This window comes from Xenopus tropicalis, chromosome 7 (assembly GCF_000004195.4).
Source record: "Xenopus tropicalis strain Nigerian chromosome 7, UCB_Xtro_10.0, whole genome shotgun sequence".
Classification (NCBI taxonomy): Eukaryota; Metazoa; Chordata; class Amphibia; order Anura; family Pipidae; genus Xenopus; species Xenopus tropicalis.
The window spans coordinates 10,458,829-10,484,192 of NC_030683.2; the positions used below are offsets into that span (position 1 = coordinate 10,458,829).

At 35.6% G+C, this 25,364-nt stretch overlaps 3 protein-coding genes across 3 annotated transcripts; all 3 read left to right on the plus strand.

Annotated features, from left to right (window-relative positions):
- The first annotated feature begins 546 nt into the window (after positions 1-546).
- LOC108648074 (olfactory receptor 151-like) lies at positions 547-11,136 on the plus strand. Its single transcript, XM_031905776.1, has 2 exons — positions 547-1,395; positions 11,041-11,136. The coding sequence occupies exons 1-2, from the start codon at positions 547-549 to the stop codon at positions 11,134-11,136; spliced, it is 945 nt and encodes a 314-aa protein (XP_031761636.1).
- Positions 11,137-11,308: 172 nt separating this feature from the next.
- Positions 11,309-12,458, plus strand: LOC108648073 (olfactory receptor 5A1-like). The gene is made up of 2 exons (XM_018095608.2): positions 11,309-12,217; positions 12,426-12,458. Exons 1-2 carry the CDS (start codon positions 11,309-11,311, stop codon positions 12,456-12,458), a joined length of 942 nt encoding a protein of 313 aa, XP_017951097.2.
- A 4,426-nt stretch (positions 12,459-16,884) lies between these two features.
- Positions 16,885-17,853, plus strand: LOC116412147 (olfactory receptor 1019-like). The gene has a single exon (XM_031905777.1). It carries the CDS (start codon positions 16,885-16,887, stop codon positions 17,851-17,853), a length of 969 nt encoding a protein of 322 aa, XP_031761637.1.
- Positions 17,854-25,364: the final 7,511 nt, after the last annotated feature.

Here is a 25,364-nt window from a genome sequence, read left to right on the forward strand (position 1 = left end):
TTTTAGATCTTTTGAATGGAGTGAAAGTTCTGCAAAGCATATTGTTTAACAGCTTCTCCTCTCATTCTTCTGCCGACTTTGGGCCTTGCTTGTAGTTTTCATGGTGCCGGTGGGGGAGTTACTCAAATACACTGAGCTTATTTATTTTAAATAAGCTTTAATTTCTAGAAATATTCAATATTGGCCCAAATTCAATTCAGTGAGGAAAAGATTTATCACATGAAAATTCATGTACGAGATTTAGTTTGAAATGCAATTCAATTAATTAAAACTTATTTCATAGTTTATGATGGGAAAAAATGGAATTGAATTTGCCAAAAAGTTTTGCTCCTCAAATTAAAGCTCATCCATGAGTTTTTATGTGATAAACCATAAGATAACTTTTCCTCAGTAAATTAAATCTGGACTATTATATAAAAACAAATTGTAATTTGTGGAATACAGATGCTGGATACTCAATATATATATATATATATTATATATTTACATATGTGATACATTTCTTACTATAGTTTACTTTCATACACAGGAAGAAAGACTTGAAATATGGCCTCAGAAAGTCAAATAAATGTTTCAGGATTCATCATCCAAGGGTTCTCTGATACTCCTGAGCTTCAAATCTCTCTTTTTGTGCTATTCCTTGGAATCTATCTCATCATTCTGCTGGGAAATCTCATCATATTCTTAGTCATTTCATGCAATCCTCACTTACACACCCCCATGTACATATTCTTGCTGAACCTTTCACTCATAGACATTTCTTTCTCCTCAAATGTTTTACCTAATTTGCTACATATTCTTCTCACACAACAAAATAACATTTCATTCTTGGGGTGTATGACTCAAATGTATGTTTTTGTGTCCTTGGCTGGCAGTGAATACTTTCTCCTGACGGCCATGGCATATGATCGTTATGTTGCCATCTGTGATCCCCTTCATTACATTGCCCGAATGAGCAGGAAACACTGTGCTGGGCTTATAACTGCAGCATTCACTGTTGGGTTTGTTGAACCTGTCGGCCATCTTGTTCTTATACCTAAACTATCATATTGTGCTTCCCATCTTATTAGCCATTTTTTCTGTGATATCACACCATTGGTAAAACTTTCCTGCAGCAGCACTTTTAGTGTGGAACTTTTAATTTACATTGAAGGGACATTGCTGATTATCAGTTCCTTCCTCCTTACTCTGATCTCATACATATTTATCATCTCTGCTATCCTGAAAATACAATCCTCAGAGGGGAGACAAAAAGCCTTTTCTACCTGTGCTTCTCACCTGGCCTGTGTGATAACCCTTTATGGGACAGCTCTTTCCTTGTATATGAGACCCACCACAAGTTATTCCCCAAAAAGAGACAAGTATTTCTCACTGCTGTACATTGCCCTGGGCCCTGTGCTAAATCCTCTTATTTACACACTGAAAAATAGAGAATTTCAAGCTTCCTTTACTAAAGTGAGGCAAAGACTTTTAGCTTTTTTATTTTGGATAAGGTTAGCTAAAAAAGTCAAAATTTCAACCTGAACAAGGTAGTTTTTCAGTACACTGTAAGTGTGAATACAAGAAAAATATAGCTTGTTCTGTACATTGTCCTTGGTCCTTTGCTAAATTCTCTCATTTACACACTGACAAATACAGACTTTAATTCTTCTTTTAATAAAGTGAGGCAAAGAATTGTACCAGTCACTTACTATATTAGGCCAAGGAGAAGCAGTCCCATAGTTTAGGAAACATTGCCCTAGGGGAATGCAAGAAAGACATGCCTGGGTTGGGCTTCATTTAATGGACTGGTCTCACAAAAAAGTTGGAGTTCTATACATTAACATATGATACACTTTCTCCGGTACAAACTGTGTTTGCTGCTGAACCTCTAACATTGTTTATATAAATAAGTGGCTGTGTAGCCATGGGATGTAAGGGTGTATGTATGAAGGTGCAGGAAATTGTGATGTACTGTGCTAGCCAGTCAATATGTTACAGGGTAACCCTTTTGAAATAAAAAATAACAAAAGTGGTATAAAGGTGATACCTTTATTGGCTAACTAAGATAACCATAGCAAGCTTTCAGAACATAGTTCCTTTTTAAAGCTGATTATAATCAAGGTGAAGAGGGCTACTGGCTACAAGTCTACATAGCAGATAATAGATACGCTCCATAAACAAAGATTTTTAGCGTTTAACCTTTGTCTAGGTCATGTATTGTTAAGAGATATTTTTGGAGTTGTTGGATGAACTCATTACATTTTAAATGTTAACAAAATATTTTATGGTACTAATGGGTGTTTCGGTGTTACCTCAAAATGTATGGACTGATATGAGGAGTTTGATCATTTCCCTAAGGGATCAAACTGTAAATGATATCCTTATAAATGGTGCTTAGTGATGTTGTCGGTTATAATCAAAGCTTAGTGATATAATTACTAAGGACCAATATTTTGTCACGTGACAAATTTTCCATGCCTGGCAAAGTATTTCACTAATGACTAATGGAAATCAGTTTATTTGTGGTGTCTACAAACTAAAAAAACACACAACCCAGAGAAGTTTGAATGTTTGAAAACCTAATATTTTCCAATTTATTATGCAATAACTAAAACTAAAACCTGTCGAGATTATGTAGAAGTCAATGGCAGAGGTCCTTTTTGTGCAACAACCGAAAAAGTTGTGGTTTTCGTGTGTTTGTTTGTTTCTCTTGATAAATACCCGCTATACATGGAAAAAAGTTCATTTGTGGTTTCTAAAAACGAAAAATTAAAATCCAAATGTTAGAAAATCCCTCCCTAAGACAGGGGTGACCATTTCAGTATACAACACACAAATCATAAAAGAAATCCCTCTGGGCACTACCTGCATACACGCCCTCACTACACTGGGCCCCTTGTGGACTACCAGTAACAAAACACATATGTTGGGTCACCTCTGTACTCGCGATACTTCTTTGGTGGACTGTTTAGCCTCCTGTCTTAACTCAAGGGCTGGTTTATTAACACTTTTTTTTCACAGTTCGAGAAAACAAAAACAGTAAAAAACTGTGAACATGAATATACTAGGGAATATTTTTAAGAACCACCAATAGTTGAGATTTTTTAAGGAAAAACTCCTTGAAATGTCGCCAGAGAAAAGCTGGAGAGTTTCTCAGTAATGAAAACGTTCAAGTTTTTAGCCTCATTGAAAATGAATGGAACAATTTGATTCTTGCCAGCATGTAAAATGGGAATATTCTGCAGCAATTTTTTTTTTTTTGAACAAGCTAACATTCAAGAAGAAAAGTTGCACAAGTTTTGTTGTGGTTATGTTTTTCATGTCTGCTTTTTTTTCCCACAAACTCAAATTGTGATAAATCCGCTGCCATGTGTCTTTACTGTTTTCCATATTATTGATATGTTCTTATTCTATCACGTAATGTTCTATTTGTTTTCCCAATATTTTGTAGTCCACATGGCACAGTAATCAATATGTTACATTCAGTGTTGTATAATTAATACATTGATTTATATATTTTTTTCTTTACAGAACAGAAACTCTCTTTTTTTGGCCGTATTTGCTTGCCTTGCATGGAAAAAATGTGCCCAAGCCCTGTCTTTCTTTTTTTATTTCATTTTCTTCAGTTTCTTTTAGTTAAACATTTTAAAAATGATCTGCCCTTTTGAATATTACTCTAGGTTGTGTTGGAATTATTTTCTTAAGGTCTTCATCACATTACAAAATTCTCCAATGTTTTTTAGTAATTTGACTCATTTTTTGCCATAGGATTATACAGTATATTGTGGAAAACACTATTTGAATCTTGTTCTTTTTTATTTTTTTCTGTAAAAGATCCCTTCTTTTTATTTTGTGGGTTTTTTGTAATTTATTTTTTAATAGTGTTTCTTTTTAACCCCTTTATTTCTTCTGTACAATTTTTCTTTACCCTACACATTTGACCAAAAGGAATGTTCTGTACCCATCGTGGGTGATGATTGCTAGTAGGGATTAGTTCTTATTTTTTTACATTGTAAACTTGTGTTAGAGACAGTTCTACATTTAAATCATTTTGATTCAGAGACTGTACAAAATTCTTAAGCTCATTTTCAAATCCCTTCCATATAAGCTGTGTATATGATGGAAAAAATGGAAAATTCAATACCAACTTACCGGAATTTTCATTTCCTGGCTATCCATGGCAGCATTCACTCATGAGTAAAACTCACTCATGAGTTTTACTCCACCCGCTGATAGCTGATAGGACAGAATTAAAAATAATTAGACAATCGCTCCAGATACCACACCTATATATAGATCCACCCCTTCCTCTCAAGAGTGTCTTTGTATCCTAGCAATTATATTCAAAAATGGGGTGGGAAAGCGTGAATGCTGCCATGGATAGCCAGGAAATGAAAATTCCGGTAAGTTGGTATTGAATTGTCCATTTTCCCTGGCTATCCATGTCAGCATTCACTCATGGGTTAGTACCATAGCAGTCAAATGGGAGGGCTTTTTTTTTTTCCCGAGCACTTTAATATTCCAAGAATAAATGAGCCAGAAGTCATGCTAGAGCGCCCCATTTATATAAGAAGACCTTGTGTCATCTGCCAAGTCCTGAGGCATAGTTTGTTGAATACAGACCTCAATAGTGAAATGAAAGCTTTACATTACCTGTACCCAACTGTGCATAGTGCAAATGCGCTGCTGAGAAATAGCACCTTACACAGAGGTTTGGCTATACTGTACAGCATTTGCACCGATCATATTCAAATACTGCCACTGTGCTGAAAACTGAAATCAAAATGTTAAATTTTTGAAATCTTCATATTGTCTGACCAAAGTTAACTGCAAAAGGTCTAACAAATATATGGAAAACTGCTTAATATTTTGGAGTTGATAGAATACAACAAAAGTCTGCATTAATATATATATGCACAAATGACTTCAGTGTTTCTGTGCCACAGGATGGTAACCACAAAGATTTTTTTTTTTTTTTTTAAATATTGAACTGCAAGTGAGCCCTTTAGTAACAGCATTGAGACTAAGGTTGCAGCCCCAAAGCCGAAACACACATCTACTACAGTCAGCCCCTTTATCTCCATATTTTCTCTGGAGCTGATCCAAACAATTGTAACCTTCTATGAACATTAAACTCGAGATGGTATGACAAAAAAATCACACAATGCTTAATTTATACTATAAAAATCATAAACATCTTCAACTAGTGATAAACTCACCCAAACTACAGAGATCCTAGGACTAAACTACTAGAACTGGCTTTGTTTGTACTGTAGTAAAATATATACTGTATCCCAGTGATCCCCAACCAGTGGCTCAGGGGCAACCTGTTGCTCCTACCACTTCAGAGGTTACTTCCAGTGGCCTCAAAGCATTTTTTCACTTTTTTTCTTTAGTTAAATTTCTAGTTAGGAGCCAAGCTCTGATTGCATAAAAGCCCAGTGTAATTGCCAAACAGAGACTTCTGTAGGCTGCCAGTCCACATAGAGGCTATCAAATAGCCAATAATAGCTCTCATTGGCACCTTCATGAACCTCTTTTCATGCTTGTGTTGATCTCCACAACTTTTTTCATTTTAATGCAGTCCACGGGAATAAAAGGTTAGGGATCCCTGCTGTATACCTAAATTGAATGTAGTGGTTACAAATAGTCTTGATCCCTGCAATGAGAATATATTGGAGTTAGTAATAAAGTACTGCAACAATTTACAACTACACTTGAGTAGTAATGTAGTGGAACTTAATACCCAGGAAGAGTAGTAAAGAAAAAGTATTATCACGCATCAAAAGTGCCTATTATAGCCGGCTCTGCAAGAACGCACTGCACTATTAATCCATGAAAGAAAACCCAGTATAAGCATTTAGTAATGCTAAAATATGCAGTTGGTGAGAGCACAAATCTAGTAATGTCCAAAGTTAGGTTAGGTAACGGTTAAATTTTTTTTTTTATTTTAATTAATGATCTGACAATGAACTGAATATAGAATAAATTCAATATCTGGTTTATTAGAGATAATAAGTAATAAATATTTAACTAAAATGAAACATCTTCTAATGTGAAAACTGAAAAGTTAACCGTTATTATACACCAACTCTCAGTATCATAGGATCATTTTTCCTAACTGAAAAAGAATATTCATAAAACTTGTAGTGTGCAAAAGATAGTATTTTAATCAAGAGCATATTCTGTTGACATGGTCAGACTAGAGCCACACGACCATATCTCGCACAGCAGTTCTTGGCATTCATAAAACCGTCACAAAACAATCCTCCAGGAGGCCCCATCCTGTCCTTCTAGGCCCCCCAACTGGGCACAACTGGATTCCAGTTTTGTTATGCATTCCCTGCGCTACTACACCTGGCGCTTTACAGAGATGGTTCATCTTGTATATCACCAGAAAACTAATTTCCCTATCACCCTCAGAATTGTAAAATAGATTCCTCCAGTCTATTGTAATGTACAGAGAACAGTACCCAAGATTAATTTATACACTCAAGGTTAATATCTAGAAATTGGAGCAGTATTGTAACATCAGGACCAATGGGTTATAAGCGCCTTGGGCCAAGGACCTCATTCCAACTGATCACCAACCAGCAAACAGATTAAAATGGTAAAGCTGTAAAGCAAAGATCTGATTGATCCTCCTATGCAACCCTAGTGGCAATGCCCAACTCCAGTGACCACAAACACCCCCCTATATTTCACTTAAGCAGAGGCTCTGGAAAATAATAAAAAACTTACCGTGAAACGCGGTATCAACAGTAAAAAATAGAAACACCGCAATACTACACTGTAGTGAGAAAGAGGACTAGATTATGTAAAAATGGCTAATGATGCCCGGTATACCCAACAGATATAACCTTACAATGCTACCTACAGTATTAACCATACTATAATGGAAATAGCCTAGCTTTATTGTAGTACTTACCCTGCATTGATGCCGTAGCCTTTTACCTGCCGAAGTTACCCTGAACCCATCAGGTACATAGTATCTTGCCTGAACTAATACATAGAACCTAGCAGAGGCACAAAACTGCCTTTAACCAGTATTTGTGCAGTAATATACAAAAGTATAGTAATTTACCTACCTAGGAATAGAAATTTTAAAACATAAGAGCTAGAGTAACGTTCTCCTACAGTAACCGTACTAAATAGCAGAGGCGCAGTCCTGCTAACTTACAATAATACTAATAAACTGAATACAGCAATAGTATATCAGGTTTCCTGAGCAATAATACAGAATTAATATCCTGAAAATAGATATGGCATGGTGATGCTAACTTGCAACAATTCCAAAAATAATGAGAATACTAAATATAGTATCACCAAGTTATAATAATAATAAAAAAAAAATGTTAATACACTGCAAAAGGCAGAATTTGGTAATTTCACTGGCTCCCTTTAAAACATACAGTATTAATACACTGATAGTAGAAGCATAACGAGCACAGCTAGGTGGATCAACTTTAATATGGAAACATGTTGTAATTAGTTTTCTGTATTGGATATAGCTGAATGTGGCATAGTAATGCTACTTGCAATACTACAGCTTAGTAACTCTTTCACAGCCACCATGTTAAATCATTAAATATAACAAAGGCTTTTCATTTAAAAAATAAATAAATAAAATATTCGTATATGACATTGCAGAAGTACAGCCTATTCATATTAGCTATCATAGATATAGCCAAGAGTTCTGAACTTTTATTTGCAGTGATGTAGTAGTAATATACTGAACACAGCATAATATATTAATTTGCCATAGCATAGTATTAATATCCTAAAAATAATGGATACCTGCAATACTACAGTATTAATATGCCCAACACAGTAGATACATAGCTCAGTATGTTAACTAGCAATAACAGTATTAATGTTAATTCAATAACAAAGGCTTATAATATTAACCTGCAAAAATAAAATATTCATATATGACATTGCAGAAGTACAGCCTATTCATATTAGCTATCATAGATATAGCTAAGAATTCTGAACTTATTTGCAGTGATGTAGCAGTAATATACTGAACACAGCATAATATATTAATTTGCCATAGCATAGTATTAATATTCTAAAAATAATGGATACCTGCAATACTACAGTACAGGTATAGGACCCATTATCCAGAATGCTCGGGACCAAGGGTATTCCGGATAAGGGGTCTTTCCGTAATTTGGATCTCCATACCTTAAATCTACTAAAAAATCAATAAAACATTAATTAAACCCAATAGGATTGTTTTGCATCCAATAAGGATTATTTATATGTTAATTGGGATCCATTACAAGGTACTGTTTTATTTCTACATAGAAAAAGGAAATCTGTTTTAAAATTCTGAATTATTTGCTTATAATGGAGTCTATGGGAGACAGGCTTTCCGTAATTCGGAGCTTTCTGGATAACGGGTTTCCGGATAAGGGGTCCGATACCTGTATTAATATGCCAAACACAGTGGATACATAACTCAGTATGTTAACTAGCAATAACAGTATTAATATACTGATCAAAGCAACAACATAGTACCGAATGTACATTTACAACACCACAGTGTTAGTATAATAAACATAGCAAAGGCATGGCATAGAGCAGACTAGGAAAATAGTCATATGCTAGTAAAATTCATCTTAGTAGACAGTCCTTAGCAGGATGTTTTTTGTTTTTTTTTTAATTTTTGTGTAAGATTCAACTACCAGAATAGTAGGTGTTACCAACAATAAATATGAGTCTGGCCAGACTAATAAGAATAGTCACACAGTCAGTAGTATAGCAGAAGGTTTGACCTTTCCAATCCTACAGACTCCAGGTGGATGCAATGAAGCCATAGTTAGCTGAGCTAATCAGGCTATTAGAAGCTTTCTTCTTTAAGGGGAATGGCATAAACATAATTTACCTGATTCCCCAATCCTTGCTCACTTTTCTACCATTGCACTTACCCATAGGCTTACCTACAACCTTAGTTTGGCAGCATTTTAGGGCTTTGCATTTGCAAGGATCACCGGCCAGAGGGGACAGAAAGAAAATCAGCAAAACTGCTGATGAGAAAAAAAAACAAATAAAAGACAAATAAAAGGTAAGGAAAACAAGATGCCAGCGATCTGCCCTGTAACAACCCTTTTAAAAAGGGAAGTAGTAAATGCCACTGCTACCTGCCCACAGTAATGTTGTAGGCATACATGGTATCTCACAACGCAAGTGGTCACTTTTAGTCCCCAGCTGCCTAACAGGGACAGCCAGGATAGCAAGTGTGTCACTGTGCATACCTCCATGGCTCTTCAGAGAAAGAGAGGTTGAACTTTCTCTGGTTTGGGTACTATACACTGGGACCAGGTAAGCCTAAAAGAAAAATTCTAACCTGAAAACAGGAATGCCCCATCAGCTTCAGAGGACAGAAAAAAGACACTCTTGAGAGGAAGGGGTGGATCTATATATAGGTGTGGTATCTGGAGCGATTGTCTAATTATTTTTAATTCTGTCCTATCAGCTATCAGCGGGTGGAGTAAACCCATGAGTGAGTTTTACTCATGAGTGAATGCTGACATGGATAGCCAGGGAAATATGAATGTATTCTAGTCAGATCCCCCCGTCAACATTAAAACATTCAATCAACTGAAGAGCTTTAAAGATTAAGGGGCAGATTTAGAATTTTAGAATTTCAGAGGTTTTTTTTTTACTAATAAACTAACACTTTTAAAAAGAGTATTTTCTTATTAAAAAAATGTGTCATAAATGTGAATACCTATCATTTTGAATTTTCCATCACTTTAATAGAATTAAAAGCTCCTCCAAAAAATTGGAAAAAAAAGAATACGTTAAAGTCACAAAACAATCCTAGGACAGCTTCAATAACTTTTTACATGACCTGAAACCATGAAACTTTTAAATGGCATATTTTTACATTGACATTTTTCACATGTTTGTTTACAAAAAAAAAGTTCACATTTTTAATTAAAAACAGATTTTTCACATAATACAAATCTTGGACAAAAATACAACCTTTGATCAGCCTCTTTGGGTGAAACTTCTGCGACATTTCGACACAAAAATTTGCGTTTGCGTCAAAAAAAGGGCAGTCATATCAAAAAAAAAAAGTACTGTGTCAATGAGTTTTGAGAATTTTCCGGTGAAGTGAGATGGAACAGATTCGCTCATCACTAAATACTATAACAGCCTCTGTAATAAAATTTTATGTTTAGCTTCTTCCACAGCTTTTTCCCTAGAGAAGTACTGAACCACATTTCCCAATTTATAGAGTAATAAGAATACGTGTTTAGAAAAATAGCTAATGATGTTGTATTCTCTATAGAATATTTTTTCTTACACTGCTTATATAAACTGGGTTCCTAAAGAGACCGGCAGACTCTGTGCCCCTGCATGGAACAACCTTCTGCTCCTCAGGCTGAGCAAAGACAAGATCTATCTGACTAATGTATTTGTATGATAAAAGGCACCTGACTTTTTTGTGTAGGACCATTGCAAGGTGAGTATTTAGGGAAGTAATGGGGGGCAGTGTGGGTTCATAAAAAGCTTAGTCTTGATTACTATTATCTAAGTAAGTAAATGATAGATTTGTATTGACTATTCTGTTAGCATTTTAACACTAAAAACTTTAGGACAGACTTGTGTTGATGTAACAGATTTAATAAATGCAAAAAGAAAAATATGATGGAGAAGAAATCTATGGTACATTTTAGAATTATCTAATAATTATTATTCCCATTTGCTACATTGCTACATTGCTACACATGATTTTTGTTTTTTTTAAAGACCTTGACAGATAATTATTGACATTTTGATAAAATGTGTAATAGAACCATCACAAAATGTTCTTTTTAGATCTTTTGCATGGAGTAAAAGTTCTGCAAAGCATATTGTATATTGGAGTTACTCATATACACGGAGCTGTGATAAATACTCAGAGAAGGGATAAGGCTCCTGCCCTGAAGATCTGAGCTCGGAAACTGAAGCAGTGGTATTGGACCAGATTAATTTCCGTAAAGAAAAGGTTTGACACATGAAAATTTACAGACAAGATTTAATTTGAAATGCAATTCAATTCAGAAAAACCTAACAGTGGTTTATGACATAAAAACTATAAAAGTTCATGGGAAAATACTGGAACTGAATTTGCAGAAAAGTTTTTGCTCCTCAAATTAAAGCTTATCCAAGAGTTTTCACATGATAAACCACAAGATAACTTTTGTAAAAAATCAGAATACAATATGTAGAATACAGATGCTGGATACTCAATTGATATAATTATTTATTTACATATTTGATTAATTTGTTACTATAGTTTACTTTCATACACAGGAAGGAAGACTTGAAAATGGCCTCAGAAAGTAAAGAAAATGTTTCAGGATTCATCATCCAAGGGTTCTCTGATACTCCTGAGCTTCATATCTCTCTTTTTGTGCTATTCCTTGGAATCTATCTCATCATTCTGCTGGGAAATCTCATCATATTCTTAGTCATTTCATGCAATCCTCACTTACACACCCCCATGTACATATTCTTGCAGAACCTTTCACTCATAGACATTTCTTTCTCCTCAAATGTTTTACCTAATTTGCTACATATTCTTCTCACACAACAAAATATCATTTCATTCTTGGGGTGTATGACTCAAATGTATGTTTTTGGGTTCCTGGCTGCCAGTGAATTCTTACTCCTGACGGCCATGGCATATGATCGCTATGTTGCCATCTGTGATCCCCTTCATTACATTGCCCGAATGAGCAGGAAACACTGTGCTGGGCTTATAACTGCAGCATTCACTGGTGGGTTTGTTGACCCTGTTGCCTATATTGTTCTTATACCTAAACTATCATATTGTGCTTCCCATCTTATTAACCATTTCTTCTGTGATGTCACAGCATTGCTAAAACTTTCCTGCAGCAGCACTTTTAGTGTGGAACTTTTTAATTACATTGTAGGGACATTTCTGGGTTTCAGTTCTTTCCTCCTTATTCTGATCTCATACATATTTATCGTCTCTGCTATCCTGAAAATACAATCCTCAGAGGGGAGACAAAAAGCCTTTTCTACCTGTGCTTCTCACCTGGCCTGTGTGATAACCCTTTATGTAACAGCTCTTTCCTTGTATATGAGACCCACCACAAGTTATTCCCTAAAAAGAGACAAGTATTTCTCACTGCTGTACATTGTCCTGGGCCCTGTGCTAAATCCTCTTATTTACACACTGAAAAATAGAGAATTTAAATCTTCCTTTAATAAAGTGAGGCAAAGATTTTTAGCTTTTTTTTATTTTAGATAAGTGTTAGCTAAAAAAGTCAATACAATTTCAATCTGGACAAGATAGGACACTGTGAGTGAGGGGAGACAGATTTAGGAACCACATGTATAGGTGACCTACACAAAAAATATGGCTTGCTTGTTCTAACCTTATAAACTGATTAAATGTTTCCCATTACATAATTTTACAGATTGGAACCTCTCGTAGAGAGAAGAACATTTAAACTCCAAACGTATAAAGGAGTAGGAGCATAGCGGGTTTTCAATAAGGCTAGGGGGGGCTAAGCCTCCCCAAACCTGCTTGGCACATTAAAAAAAAAACCTCACTCCGTTTCTGCACTGTCCTGGAAATCTTCCATTCCTGCAAGCCTGTTCTGCTGTGCTGTGGATCTTTCATCTTGTGGATTCTCCAATCAGAGCACAGCTTTCTTGACAGACAATAAAATTGACCAATCAAAGCACAGATGCAGACAGGGTTCGGGAGATATTACAAAGTGAAGGCGGTGCAGAAATGAAGGCTGAAAAGAAGAATCTGCAGCTGTAACTTTACCTGAGAACCAACTCTCAACTTTTGCTGCAGATTTCATCCCACTCCCACAGGTACTATACATAGGTGCAACACCCAGGTGCAATACACAGGTACTATCAGTTCTAAAGGCTGAATCACTAGCTGACATGAAATGGTTTTTTGCCTGACCTGACATCTATAATAATTTATAAACTATCCCCTACCCTGAAAAACCTCATTGTGCATTTATATATTTGTTTTTTGCAGTTACTATTTTTTTTGCTATTGTTTTGTTCATTTCTAGTTAGTTACAGTGGCCAATGTTGTGTATCAGTGTCAGTGTTATAGTGCCAGGGCCTGAATATCTGCCATCAGTACCTACTGCTTTTCACGGCATATAATATGCTGGTTTTTTTAAATACAGACTTCATCTTACTGTATATAATGTGCCTGGGGTGTCAGTACCCACTGCCTTTCTTGCTACAAAACTAATGTAAACACATCTAAAGGGGTGGTTCACTTTTAAGTTAACTTTTAGTATGATATAAAATGGCCTATTCCTAGCAAGTTTGCAATTGGTCTTCCTAATTAATTTTTTTTAATAATTTGCTTTTCTCTTCTTCCTCTTTACAGATTTCAAATGGGGGCCAAAAATGATTGCTCTGCGAGGCTACAATGTTATTATTATTATTATCATCATTTTTTATTACTTATTTTTCCATGTAGGCCCCTTAACTATTCATATTCCCATCTCTTGTTTAAACCACTACCTGGTTGCTAGGGTAAATAACCATTAAAAACCATTAAAAATAAAAGAGGACCAATTGAAAATTGTCTCAGGATATCAGTCTACATTATATTAAAAGTGAATTTAAAGGTTAACTACCCCTTTAAGATAACTGATCACAAACACAAATGTTTGCAGATCCCCTCACAGAAGTGCACATATGAATACTTTTACATTCTAAGCATTTTAGGGTAAAAAAAGGACCCCCACCCGCACTTTTGTACAGAATCCTTGGAAGTCAGTGGGAACGGCAAGAAGTAGTTGGGAGGTTAATTTTTACACCAGCAGGGAATCCACTAAGTCTCATATTAGCTTTAGGTCAGTATCTGTAAGGCCCATCTTTAGCCTCCCCAAACAAATAAACTCACCATCCGCCTATGGGTAGGAGGAAATATTGAAAAATTACTCTTGTAAAAATGAGCTCTTGTCAAGCAAATAACATTTACATTATGGATTCTGTCTCTAGTACTAATAATAAAAGGTAAAATATCTGAATTCTTTGAATCACTGGTAATAGACCTATACAAGTATGGCATCCACTATCCAAAAACCCATTATCCAGAATGCTCTAAATTACAATAGGAACATCTCCTACTGACTACATTTCAAAGGATAATTTTAAAAATGATTTTGTTTTTCTCTGAAATAATAAAACAGTGCCTGTACTTGATCCCAACTAAGATATAATTACCCCTTATTGGGGGCAGAACAGCCCTATTGGGTTTATTTCAGGGTTAAATGATTCCCTTTTCTCTGCAATAATAAAACAGTACCTGTGCTTGATCCCAACTAAGATATAATTACCCCTTATTGGGGGCAGAACAGCCCTATTGGGTTTATTTAATGGTTAAATTATTCCCTTTTCTCTGTAATAATAAAACAGTACCTGTACTTGATCCCAACTAAGATATAATTACCCCTTATTGGGGCAGAACAGCCCTATTGGGTTTATTTAATGGTTAAATGATTCCCTTTCCTCTGTAATAATAAAACAGTACCTGTACTTGATCCCAACTAAGATATAATGACCCCTTATTGGGGGCACAACAGCCCTATTGGGTTTATTTCATGGTTAAATGATTCCCTTTTCTCTGTAATAATAAAACAGTACCTGTACTTGATCCCAACTAAGATATAATTACCCCTTATTGGGGCAGAACAGCCCTATTGGGTTTATTTCATGGTTAAATGATTCCCCTTTCTCTGTAATAATAAAACAGTACCTGTACTTGATCCCAACTAAGATATAATTACCCCTTATTGGGGCAGAACGGCCCTATTGGGTTTATTTAATGGTTAAATGATTCCCTTTTCTCTGTAATAATAAAACAGTACCTGTACTTGATCCCAACTAAGATATAATTACCCCTTATTGGGGGCAGAACAGTCCTATTGGGTTTATTTAATGGTTAAATGATTCCCTTTTCTCTGTAATAATAAAACAGTACCTGTACTTGATCCCAACTAAGATATAATTACCCCTTATTGGGGGCAGAACAGCCCTATTGGGTTTATTTAATGGTTAAATGATTCCCTTTTCTCTGTAATAATAAAACAGTACCTGTACTTGATCCCAACTAAGATATAATTAGCCCTTTTTGGGGGCAGAATAAACCTTGATTCCCTAAAGTCTACGAATCAGACCACTGAAACCCCATGGAAGAACTAAGATTTTATCTAAAGCCAAATAAGTGATAGAAAATTGGAAAAAGTATTCAGTCTCTGGGTATAAGATGTGATTACTGGACAAAAATGCATATTAAGGGGCATTTGAGAAAAAAAAACATCTAGGTCAGAAAAAGTTTCCTCGCCAATTGTTAATATCACTTTTGTGCATAGTTTTGAGATGAATAATAGAATTGAGGAGATGTGATTGGGCTGTCGCCTTGCTTTATTTTCCCTAAGGGTAAAAGATAGATTTGTGTAGTTATTACCATGGAGCAGATCCTGTGATAATGCAGTTTGCAGACATAGGGAGCCTGTATGGGGGGCTGGGGACTAACAATTTTTTATAATACATGTTTTGGAGCACCCATAGTTTTCTTTGCATCCTCAATTCCCAAACCCCCTCACACTCTTTTGTCTAATGGGTGGCAGAGGCAGGAGGAACCAGTGGAGTTGGGTGCAGGGTGCCCATGGGTATCTAGTTACCCCACTGCGTGTAAGTGAATATTCAGTGAAAATGTTATTGCCACTAAAGGAAAGACACATTTTGTAGCAAATAGCATACCAACATTTTTTTAACAAATCTATTCTATTAACAGAAAATATTTTTCTCTGGAGCATTTTCCTTGGAGAGATATTTAACCGCATTTCACTAGTTACAGTTTATATACAGCGCTATGGGGCAGATTTATCCACATTTGAGTTCAAAATTTCAACAAAAACTCACCCACATTCTATTTATTCCTATGGGATTTTAGAAGTGCCTGGATGAAAGTTAGGGTTCACCATTTTAAAAAAAAAATCCCATAGAGATGACTAGAATGTGAGTGACACACAAACTCATCTGTCGCTAAAGGACAGAATTTCTAAAACTTTAAAAATTCTCTTTTCTTGAATTTTACAATTCGAATAAACTCATTTCCTCAATTGTCTGGCATTTGCTAAAAAAATTGAAAATGAAAAAGCTTGTGCAGAAAAAATCACAGAGAAGTGCCAAAGATTCCTACTAAAAAAAAGCACCAAAAATCTGAATCTTCTAAAGTTTTGAAGATTGTCGGATTCAGATTTTTAGCCTTTATGGCACATAGTAAATCTGGAAAAAGTCACTTTTTTTTTTGCAACTTTTAGCACTAAAAATCCAAATCGGAAAAAAAATCCAACAGTGAGTAAATGGCCCCCTCAGCCTCTCATTCACTTGGTCAAATTGCTCCCTGCAGAGGCAGACAGCACCCCAGTCCCTCTGGGAATTCCTTACACAGTCAGGTAACCCCCCTACCCCGTGTCCTGCTCACAGAGACCTTCCTAACATTCTCACTGCAATGTGAGTTGGACTTATGGAATGGGGTGACTGGCCTACAGGTTCCTTCCAGAATACTGTGGCTTCCAGAACCTGGCAGCTTTTGAAGTCATTCGCCAGAGAAATCATTCTCTCTTTAGTAGTGATAAGCAAATCTTTCCCATTTCACTTTTGCCCAAAAATTTGAAAAAAAAATTACTTATTTGATGCAACTGGGACTTATTTGACATGACTGCAACTTTTTTTGATGAGACCACAACTTTTTTGACGCAACCGTACCTTTTTCCACAGATTTTTGTAGCAGTTTTACCAATGGTGAAATGTGGAATTTCGCTATGAATCCATGCCTGGCAAACAAATTCACTACCATTAATTCAACAGCACATAAAACACATGAGTTTGCTCTGCTTGAATAGAACAGGGAGTTACTCCATCTATCCTATCTATATTTTGGGAGTTATCATCCAAGGGTTCTCTGATACTCCTGAGCTTCAAATCCCTCTTTTTGTGCTATTCCTTGTAATCTATCTCATCATTCTGCTGGGAAATCTCATCATATTCTTAGTCATTTCATTCAATCCTCACTTACACACCCCCATGTACATATTCTTGCAGAACCTTTCACTCATAGACATTTCTTTCCCTTCAAATATTTTACCAAATTTGCTACATATTCTTCTCACACAACAAAATAACATTTCATTCTTGGGGTGTATGACTCAAATGTATGTTTTTGGGTTCTTGGCTGCCAGTGAATACTTTCTCCTGACGGCCATGGCATATGATCGTTATGTTGCCATCTGTGATCCCCTTCATTACATTGCCCGAATGAGCAGGAAACACTGTGCTGGGCTTATAACTGCAGCATTCACTGTTGGGTTTCTTGACCCTGTCGCCCATCTTGTACTTATACCTAAACTATCATATTGTGCTTCCCATCTTATTAACCATTTCTTCTGTGATATCACACCACTGCTAAAACTTTCCTGCAGCAGCACTTTTAGTGTGGAACTTTTAAATTACCTTGTAGGGACATTGCTGGGTTTCAACTCCTTCCTCCTTACTCTGATCTCATACATATTTATCATCTCTGCTATCCTGAAAATACAATCCTCAGAGGGGAGACAAAAAGCCTTTTCTACCTGTGCTTCTCACCTGGCCTGTGTGATAACCCTTTATGGGACAGTTATTTGCCTGTATATGAGACCCACCACAAATTATTCCCTGGAAAGAGACAAGTATTTCTCACTGCTGTACATTGCCCTGGGCCCTGTGCTAAATCCTCTTATTTACACACTTAAAAATAGAGAATTTCAATCTTCCTTTAATAAAGCAAGGCAAAGACTTTTGTATTTTAGATAAGTGTTAGCTAATAAAGTCAATACAATTTCAATCTGGAGAAGATAGTTCTCAGGACACTGTGAGTGAGGGGAGATAGTTTTAGGAACAACTTGTATAGGTGAACTTCATGAAAAATATGGCTTGCTTGTTCCAACCTTATTAATTGATTCAGTGTTTCCATTACATAATTTTACAGATTGGTACCACTTATGGAGAGAAGAATATTTAAACTCCAAACGTATAAAGGAGTAGGAGGAAACATTGAAAAATTACATAATTAGAGTCAGGATCTAGCTAGAACTCTTTTCAAGTAAATAACATTTCCATTATGGATACTGTCTCTGGTACTAATAGTAAAAGGTAAAATATCAGAATTCTTTGAATCTCTGGTAATTGACCTATACCGGTATGGCATCAACTATCCAAAAACCCATTATCCAGAATGCTCTAAATTACCAGAACTCCTCGGGGGCTTATAATATCCCTATATTTTACAATAGGGGGCACTTTATTCACTATATAGTATAAGGAACTCCTCGGGGGCTTATAATATCCCTATATGTTACAATAGGGGGTACTTTATTCACTATATATTATAAGGAACTCCTCGGGGGCTTATTATATCCCTATATGTTACAATAGGGGGTACTTTATTCACTATATATTATAAGGAACTCCTTGGGGGCTTATAATATCCCTATATGTTACAATAGGGGGTACTTTAGTCACTATATATTATAAGGAACTCCTCGGGGACTTATAATATCCCTATATGTTACAATAGGGGGTACTTTATTCACTATATATTATAAGGAACTCCTCTGTGCCTTATAATGTCCCTATATGTTACAATATGGGGTGCTTTATTCACTATATATACTTTACTGTACTAACTATATCACAGAGTGCCCACAATTTAGTTTTAGTTTCACTTAATAAAGGGTATGTTTTACATATGAGTGTTTATTAAATAAATACAATATATTCCCTAATTAAATACTTGTTCTCTTTGCACAAAAAAAATTCTTCATTCATGATTCAAATCTTGAGTATCTTTGTCCATGAAGATTGTCTTTCATCCAGGTCACGATATACAGTATCTAGTAGAATTAAGCCTAAAACAACTGGACTTTTCTGAGTTATTTCTTGAAAATGTTTCACCACTCATCCGAGTGGCTTCTTCAGTTAAAAGAAAAACTGAACTGAAGAAGCCACTCGGATGAGTGGTAAAACGTTTTCATGAAATAACTCAGAAAAGTCCAGTTGTTTTAGACTTAATTCTACTAGATACTTGAGTATCTTTATGTGTCCTTGTAGCTAATTCTGTCTCCTGATGGCCATGGCCTATGATTGTTGTGTTCACATCTATTAACCTCTTCATTATATCACCCAAATTAGCATAAAATAATTCTTTATTTCAATGAATGGGGCACAGCAACAACTCAAAAGCTCCATCTTTGCCTCCTGTGCGGAGAAAGAAAACCCATCCTAAACCCAAAAGGCTCCTGTCCTGAAGATCAGAGCTCAGAAACTGAAGCAGTAGTTACTTGGCCATGACTGCAACATTCACTAACAGGACCAGAAAGGTTACCGGCAATGTCCAATAGTATATTTTTTGTTCATGCTTTTTTTTTTTAAATCTTTGGATAATTGACTTGAAATTAGTGATGAGCGAATCTGTCCCGTTTCACTATGCCGAAAAATTTGCGAATCTTTGAAAATTAGCAAAATGTGGAAAAACGGCCCTGGCTGAAACAAATCCTTCAGAAAAAGTACTTTTTGCTGCACATCATTTTTTTTGCAGCTGCACCAATATTTTGTCATGTGACTTATTTTTCTATGGCAAATTTTTGTGCCCATTTCATGAATAAATCCGGCACATGGAAGTTCGCTATGAATCCATGCCTGGCAAATTATTTCACTCATCGCTAATTGAAATCAGTTTATTTGTGGTTTATAAAGACTAAAATACACAATGCAGAAACTCTGAATATTCGAAAACCTGATATTTTGCAATTTATTATGCAATAAAACAGCAATCGGAATGAAAAAAATACCCCAACTAAAACCTGTCGAGATTATGTAGAAGTCAATGGCAGATGTTCTTTTTGTTTAACAACCCAAAAAAGTTGTGGTTTTCATGTGTTTGTACTTTTCAGTTTGAATCTCTTGATAAATGACAGCTATACATGGAAGTTCATTCCTGGTATCCAAAAACTGAAAACCATTGAAAATCTAAATGTTAGAAAATCATTAAAGAAATCCCTCTGGGCACTACCTACACACATGCCCTCACTATACTGGGCTCTTGTGGACTACCAGTAAAAAAAACATAGCTTGGGGTCACCCCTGTATTCATGATATTTCTTTGGTGAATTGTTCAGCCCCCTGGCTTTACTCTTAATTCTTTAGACACTCAGGGACTAGTTTATTACCATCTTTTTTTAACGATTCACGAAAAAAAACAGTAAAAAAAAGTGAACGTGAATATACTAGGGAATATATAGGGCCATATTTGCTTGCCTTGCATGAAAAAAATGTGCCCAAGCCCTATCTTTCTTTTTTTATTTCATTTCTTTCAGTTATGCAATGATTTTTGGTTAAACTTTTTGGAAATTATCTGCCCTTTTGAATATTAATCTAGGTTGTGTAAGGTCTTCATCACATTACAAATGTCTCCAAAGTTTTTTAAATAATTTTTACTAATTTCTTTTGCCATCTGATTATTTGTTTTGGGAAACATTATTTAAATCTCGTTCTTTTTTTTGTAATTTGAAGATTTTTATTAGTTTTTGTAAGACAGAAACAGTACAATCAACATATCTGATTTACATTCAAATATTGTTTCTTTATGGTTTGCAATAAAGGCTTCAATTTCAACAACATTTTTGTTTTGTGCTTATTTTTCTTTTCTGATATTATGGTTGATACTCTCTTCAGATAAGCTATGGTTAATTGGTTAAGAAAAGTGGTATAATGGGTTAGGTAAAGGTATGAAAGTAGGGTTAATGGGGTGGGAGGGGGGAAAGGTGGGGGTCGGGGAAGGGTAGAAGTTACCGGTTCTCGTTGATTTCTATTCGGAGCTATCTGTCTGCTGGCTCTCCAGATATTGGGCCCACGGATACCACTCCAGTTCCCCCTCGTAGCTCTTATCCAGCAATCTATTTCTGATTGATTCCATGGTTTTGATCCAGTTTATTTTTGTTAATCTCGTTCTTTTTAATTTGTTCTGTAAAAGATCCCTTCTTTCTATTTTGTTATTTATTTTTTAATAAAATGAATGCATTCTGGTCAGATCCCCCTGTCAACATTAAAACACACAATCAGCTGACGAATTTTAAAGATTTAGGGGCAGATTTAGAAAAAGCTCCCCCAAAAAATTAGAAAAAAAGAATACCTGAAAGCGAAGGAGCCACAAAAAAATCCTATGACAGCTTCTATTGGCTTTAACATGACCTCTCAAACTTTTAGATGATGTATTTCTACATTCAGGTTTCACATGGTTTTGACATATAATAAATGGTGAAAAGTTCACATCTTTAAATTGAAAAAAGATTTTTAGCACAATACAAATAATGGACAAAAATGCAACCTTTATAAATCAGCCTCTTTGGGCGAAACTTCAGTGAAATTTTGACGCAAAAATTTGCCTTCGCATCAGAATAGGGGGCAGTCACATCAACACAGGCACCATTTTGTGAACTTTTCCATAGTTTTGAGAATTTTCCGGCGAAAATACAAAATACTAAAACAGCATCTGTAATAAAATGTTATGTTTAGCTTCTTCCAGAGCTTTTTCCCTAGAGTGGTATTTTACCACATTTCCCAAATTATATATTTATAGAGTAATAAGAATACGTGTTTAGAAAATTAGCTAATGATGTTGTATTCTCTATAGAATATTTTTTCTTATGATGCTTATATAAACTGGGTTCCTAAAGACTCTGTGCCCCTGCATGGAAGAACCTTCTGCCCCTCAGGCTGAGCAAAGACAAGATCTATCTATTTGTATGATAAAAGGCAACTGAATTTTTTGTGTAGGAGCACTGCAAGGTTAGTATTTAGGTAAGTAATGGAGGGCAGTGTGGGGTTCATAAGAAGCTTTATCTTGATTACTATTATCTAAGTAAGTAAATGATAGCTTTGTATTGACTATTCTGTTGGCATTTTAACACTAAAGAACTTCATGACAGAATTGTATTTATTTAACAGATTTAATAAATGCAAAAAAAAAATATGATGGAGAAGAAATCTATGGTACATTTTAGAATTATCTAATAATTATTATTCACATTTCCTACACATGATTTTTGTTTTCTTGACAAACCTTGTTGAAATATTGACAGATAATCATTGCCATTTTGACAAAATGTCTAATAAAACCATCACAAAATGTTCTGTTTAAATCTTTTGAATGGAGTGAAAGTTCTGCAAAGCATATTGTTTAACAGCTACTGCTCTGATTCTTCTGCCCACATTGGGTTTTCCTCGTAGTTTTCATGGTGCCGGTGGGGGAGTTACTCATATACACTGAGCTGTGATAAATTCTCACAGAAGGGATAAGGCTCCTGCCCTGAAGATCTGAGCTCAGAAGCTGAAGCAGTGGTACCTGCCCATGTCTGCAACATTCACTAACAGGATCAGTCAGGTTACCAGCAATATTCAATATTGGGCCAGATTCAATTCAGTGAGGAAAAGCTTTGTCACATGAAAATTCATGGACAAGATTTAATTTAAAATGCAATTCAATTAAGAAAAACCTAACTCATGATTTATGACATGAAAACTCTATAAAAAATAGAAAAATATTTGCTTATCACATTAAACTCATTCATGAGTTTTCACGTGATAAACCACAAGATAACTTTTATATATAATCACAATATAATTTGTGGAATACAGATGCTGGATACTCAATTTATATAATTATATATTTACTTATTTGATCAATTTATTACTATCGTTTACTTTCATACACAGGAAAGAAGAATTGAACAAATGGTCTCAGGAAGTAAAGAAAATGTATCAGGGTTCATCATCCAAGGGTTCTCTGATACTCCTGAGCTTCATATCTCTCTTTTTGTGCTATTCCTTGTAATCTATCTCATCATTCTGCTGGGAAATCTCATCATATTCTTAGTCATTTCATGCAATCCTCACTTACACACCCCCATGTACATATTCTTGCTGAACCTTTCACTCATAGACATTTCTTCCACCTCAAATATTTTACCTAATTTGCTACATATTCTTCTCACACAACAAAATAACATTTCATTCTTGGGGTGTATGGCTCAAATGTATGTTTTTGGGTTCTTGGCTGACAGTGAGTACTTTCTCCTGACGGCCATGGCATATGATCGTTATGTTGCCATCTGTGATCCCCTTCATTACATTGCCCGAATGAGCAGGAAACACTGTGCTGGGCTTATAACTGCAACATTCACTGTTGGGTTTTTTGACCCTGTCCCCTATCTTGTCCTTATATCTAAACTATCATATTGTTCTTCCCATCTTATTAATCATTTTTTCTGTGATGTTGCACCATTGCTAAAACTTTCCTGCAGCAGCACTTTTAGTGTGTAACTTTTAAATTACCTTGTAGGGACGTTGCTGGTTTTCAATTCCTTCCTCCTTACTCTGACCTCATACATATTTATCATCTCTGCTATCCTGAAAATACAATCCTCAGAGGGGAGACAAAAAGCCTTTTCTACCTGTGCTTCTCACCTGGCCTGTGTGATAACCCTTTATGGGACAGGTATTTGCCTGTATATGAGACCCACCACAAGTTATTCCCTAAAAAGAGACAAGTATTTCTCACTGCTGTACATTGCCCTGGGCCCTGTGCTAAATCCTCTTATTTACACACTGAAAAATAGAGATTTTCAATCTTCCTTTAAAAAAGTGAGGCAAAGATTTTTAGCTTTTTTTTATTTTAGATAGGTGTTAGCTAATAAAGTCAATACAATTTCAATCTGGACAAGATAGTTCTCAGGACACTGGGAGTGAGGGGAGACAGATTTAGGAACCACTTGTATAGGTGACCTACACAAAAAATATGGCTTGCTTGTTCTAACCTTATAAACTGATTAAATGTTTCCCATTACATAATTTTACAGATTGGTACCTCTCGTAGAGAGAAGAACATTTAAACTCCAAACGTATAAAGGAGTAGGAGCATAGCGGGTTTTCAATAAGGCTAGGGGGGGCTAAGCCTCCCCAAACCTGCTTGGCACATTAAAAAAAAAACCTCACTCCGTTTCTGCACTGTCCTGGAAATCTTCCATTCCTGCAAGCCTGTTCTGCTGTGCTGTGGATCTTTCATCTTGTGGATTCTCCAATCAGAGCACAGCTTTCTTGACAGACAATAAAATTGACCAATCAAAGCACAGATGCAGACAGGGTTCGGGAGATATTACAAAGTGAAGGCGGTGCAGAAATGAAGACTGAAAAGAAGAATCTGCAGCTGTAACTTTACCTAAGAACCAACTCTCAACTTTTGCTGCAGATTTCATCCCACTCCCACAGGTACTATACATAGGTGCAACACCCAGGTGCAATACGCAGGTACTATCAGTTCTAAAGGCTGAATCACTAGCTGACATGAAATGGTTTTTTGCCTGACCTGATATCTATAATAATTTATAAACTATACCCTACCCTGAAAAACCTCATTGTGCATTTATATATTTGTTTTTTGCAGTTACTATTTTTTTTGCTATTGTTTTGTTCATTTCTAGTTAGTTACAGTGGCCAATGTTGTGTATCAGTGTCAGTGTTATAGTGCCAGGGCCTGAATATCTGCCATCAGTACCTACTGCTTTTTACGGCATATAATATGCTGTTTTTTTTAAATACAGACTTCATCTTACTGTATATAATGTGCCTGGGGTGTCAGTACCCACTGCCTTTCTTGCTACAAAACTAATGTAAACACATCTAAAGGGGTGGTTCACTTTTAAGTTAACTTTAATTTTTAACTTTTTAATAATTTGCCTTTCTCTTCTTCCTCTTTACAGATTTCAAATGGGGGCTAAAAATGATTGCTCTGCGAGGCTACAATGTTATTATTATTATTATCATCATCATTTTTTATTACTTATTTTTCCATGTAGGCCCCTTAACTATTCATATTCCCATCTCTTGTTTAAACCACTACCTGGTTGCTAGGGTAAATAACCATTAAAAACCATTAAAAATAAAAGAGGACCAATTGAAAATTGTCTCAGGATATCAGTCTACATTATATTAAAAGTGAATTTAAAGGTTAACTACCCCTTTAAGATAACTGATCACAAACACAAATGTTTGCAGATCCCCTCACAGAAGTGCACATATGAATACTTTTACATTCTAAGCATTTTAGGGTAAAAAAAAAAGCACCCCCCGCACTTTTGTACAGTATCCTTGGAAGTCAGTGGGAACGGCAAGAAGTAGTTGGGAGGTTAATTTTTTACACCAGCAGGGAATCCACTAAGTCTCATATTAGCTTTAGGTCAGTATCTGTAAGGCCCATCTTTAGCCTCCCC

What these genes read in the sequence shown, in the direction of transcription:
- LOC108648074 (XM_031905776.1), top strand. Translation starts at nt 547, where the DNA reads ATGGCCTCAGAAAGTCAAATAAATGTTTCAGGATTCATCATCCAAGGG. An exon ending in TGTACATTGCCCTGGGCCCT is followed by an intron (nt 1,396 to 11,040) that starts GTGCTAAATCCT and finishes AATTCAATTCAG; the next exon opens with AAAAACCTAACAGTGGTTTA.
- LOC108648073 (XM_018095608.2), top strand. Translation starts at nt 11,309, where the DNA reads ATGGCCTCAGAAAGTAAAGAAAATGTTTCAGGATTCATCATCCAAGGG. An exon ending in TTAAATCTTCCTTTAATAAA is followed by an intron (nt 12,218 to 12,425) that starts GTGAGGCAAAGA and finishes ATAATTTTACAG; the next exon opens with ATTGGAACCTCTCGTAGAGA.
- LOC116412147 (XM_031905777.1), top strand. Translation starts at nt 16,885, where the DNA reads ATGAGTTTGCTCTGCTTGAATAGAACAGGGAGTTACTCCATCTATCCT.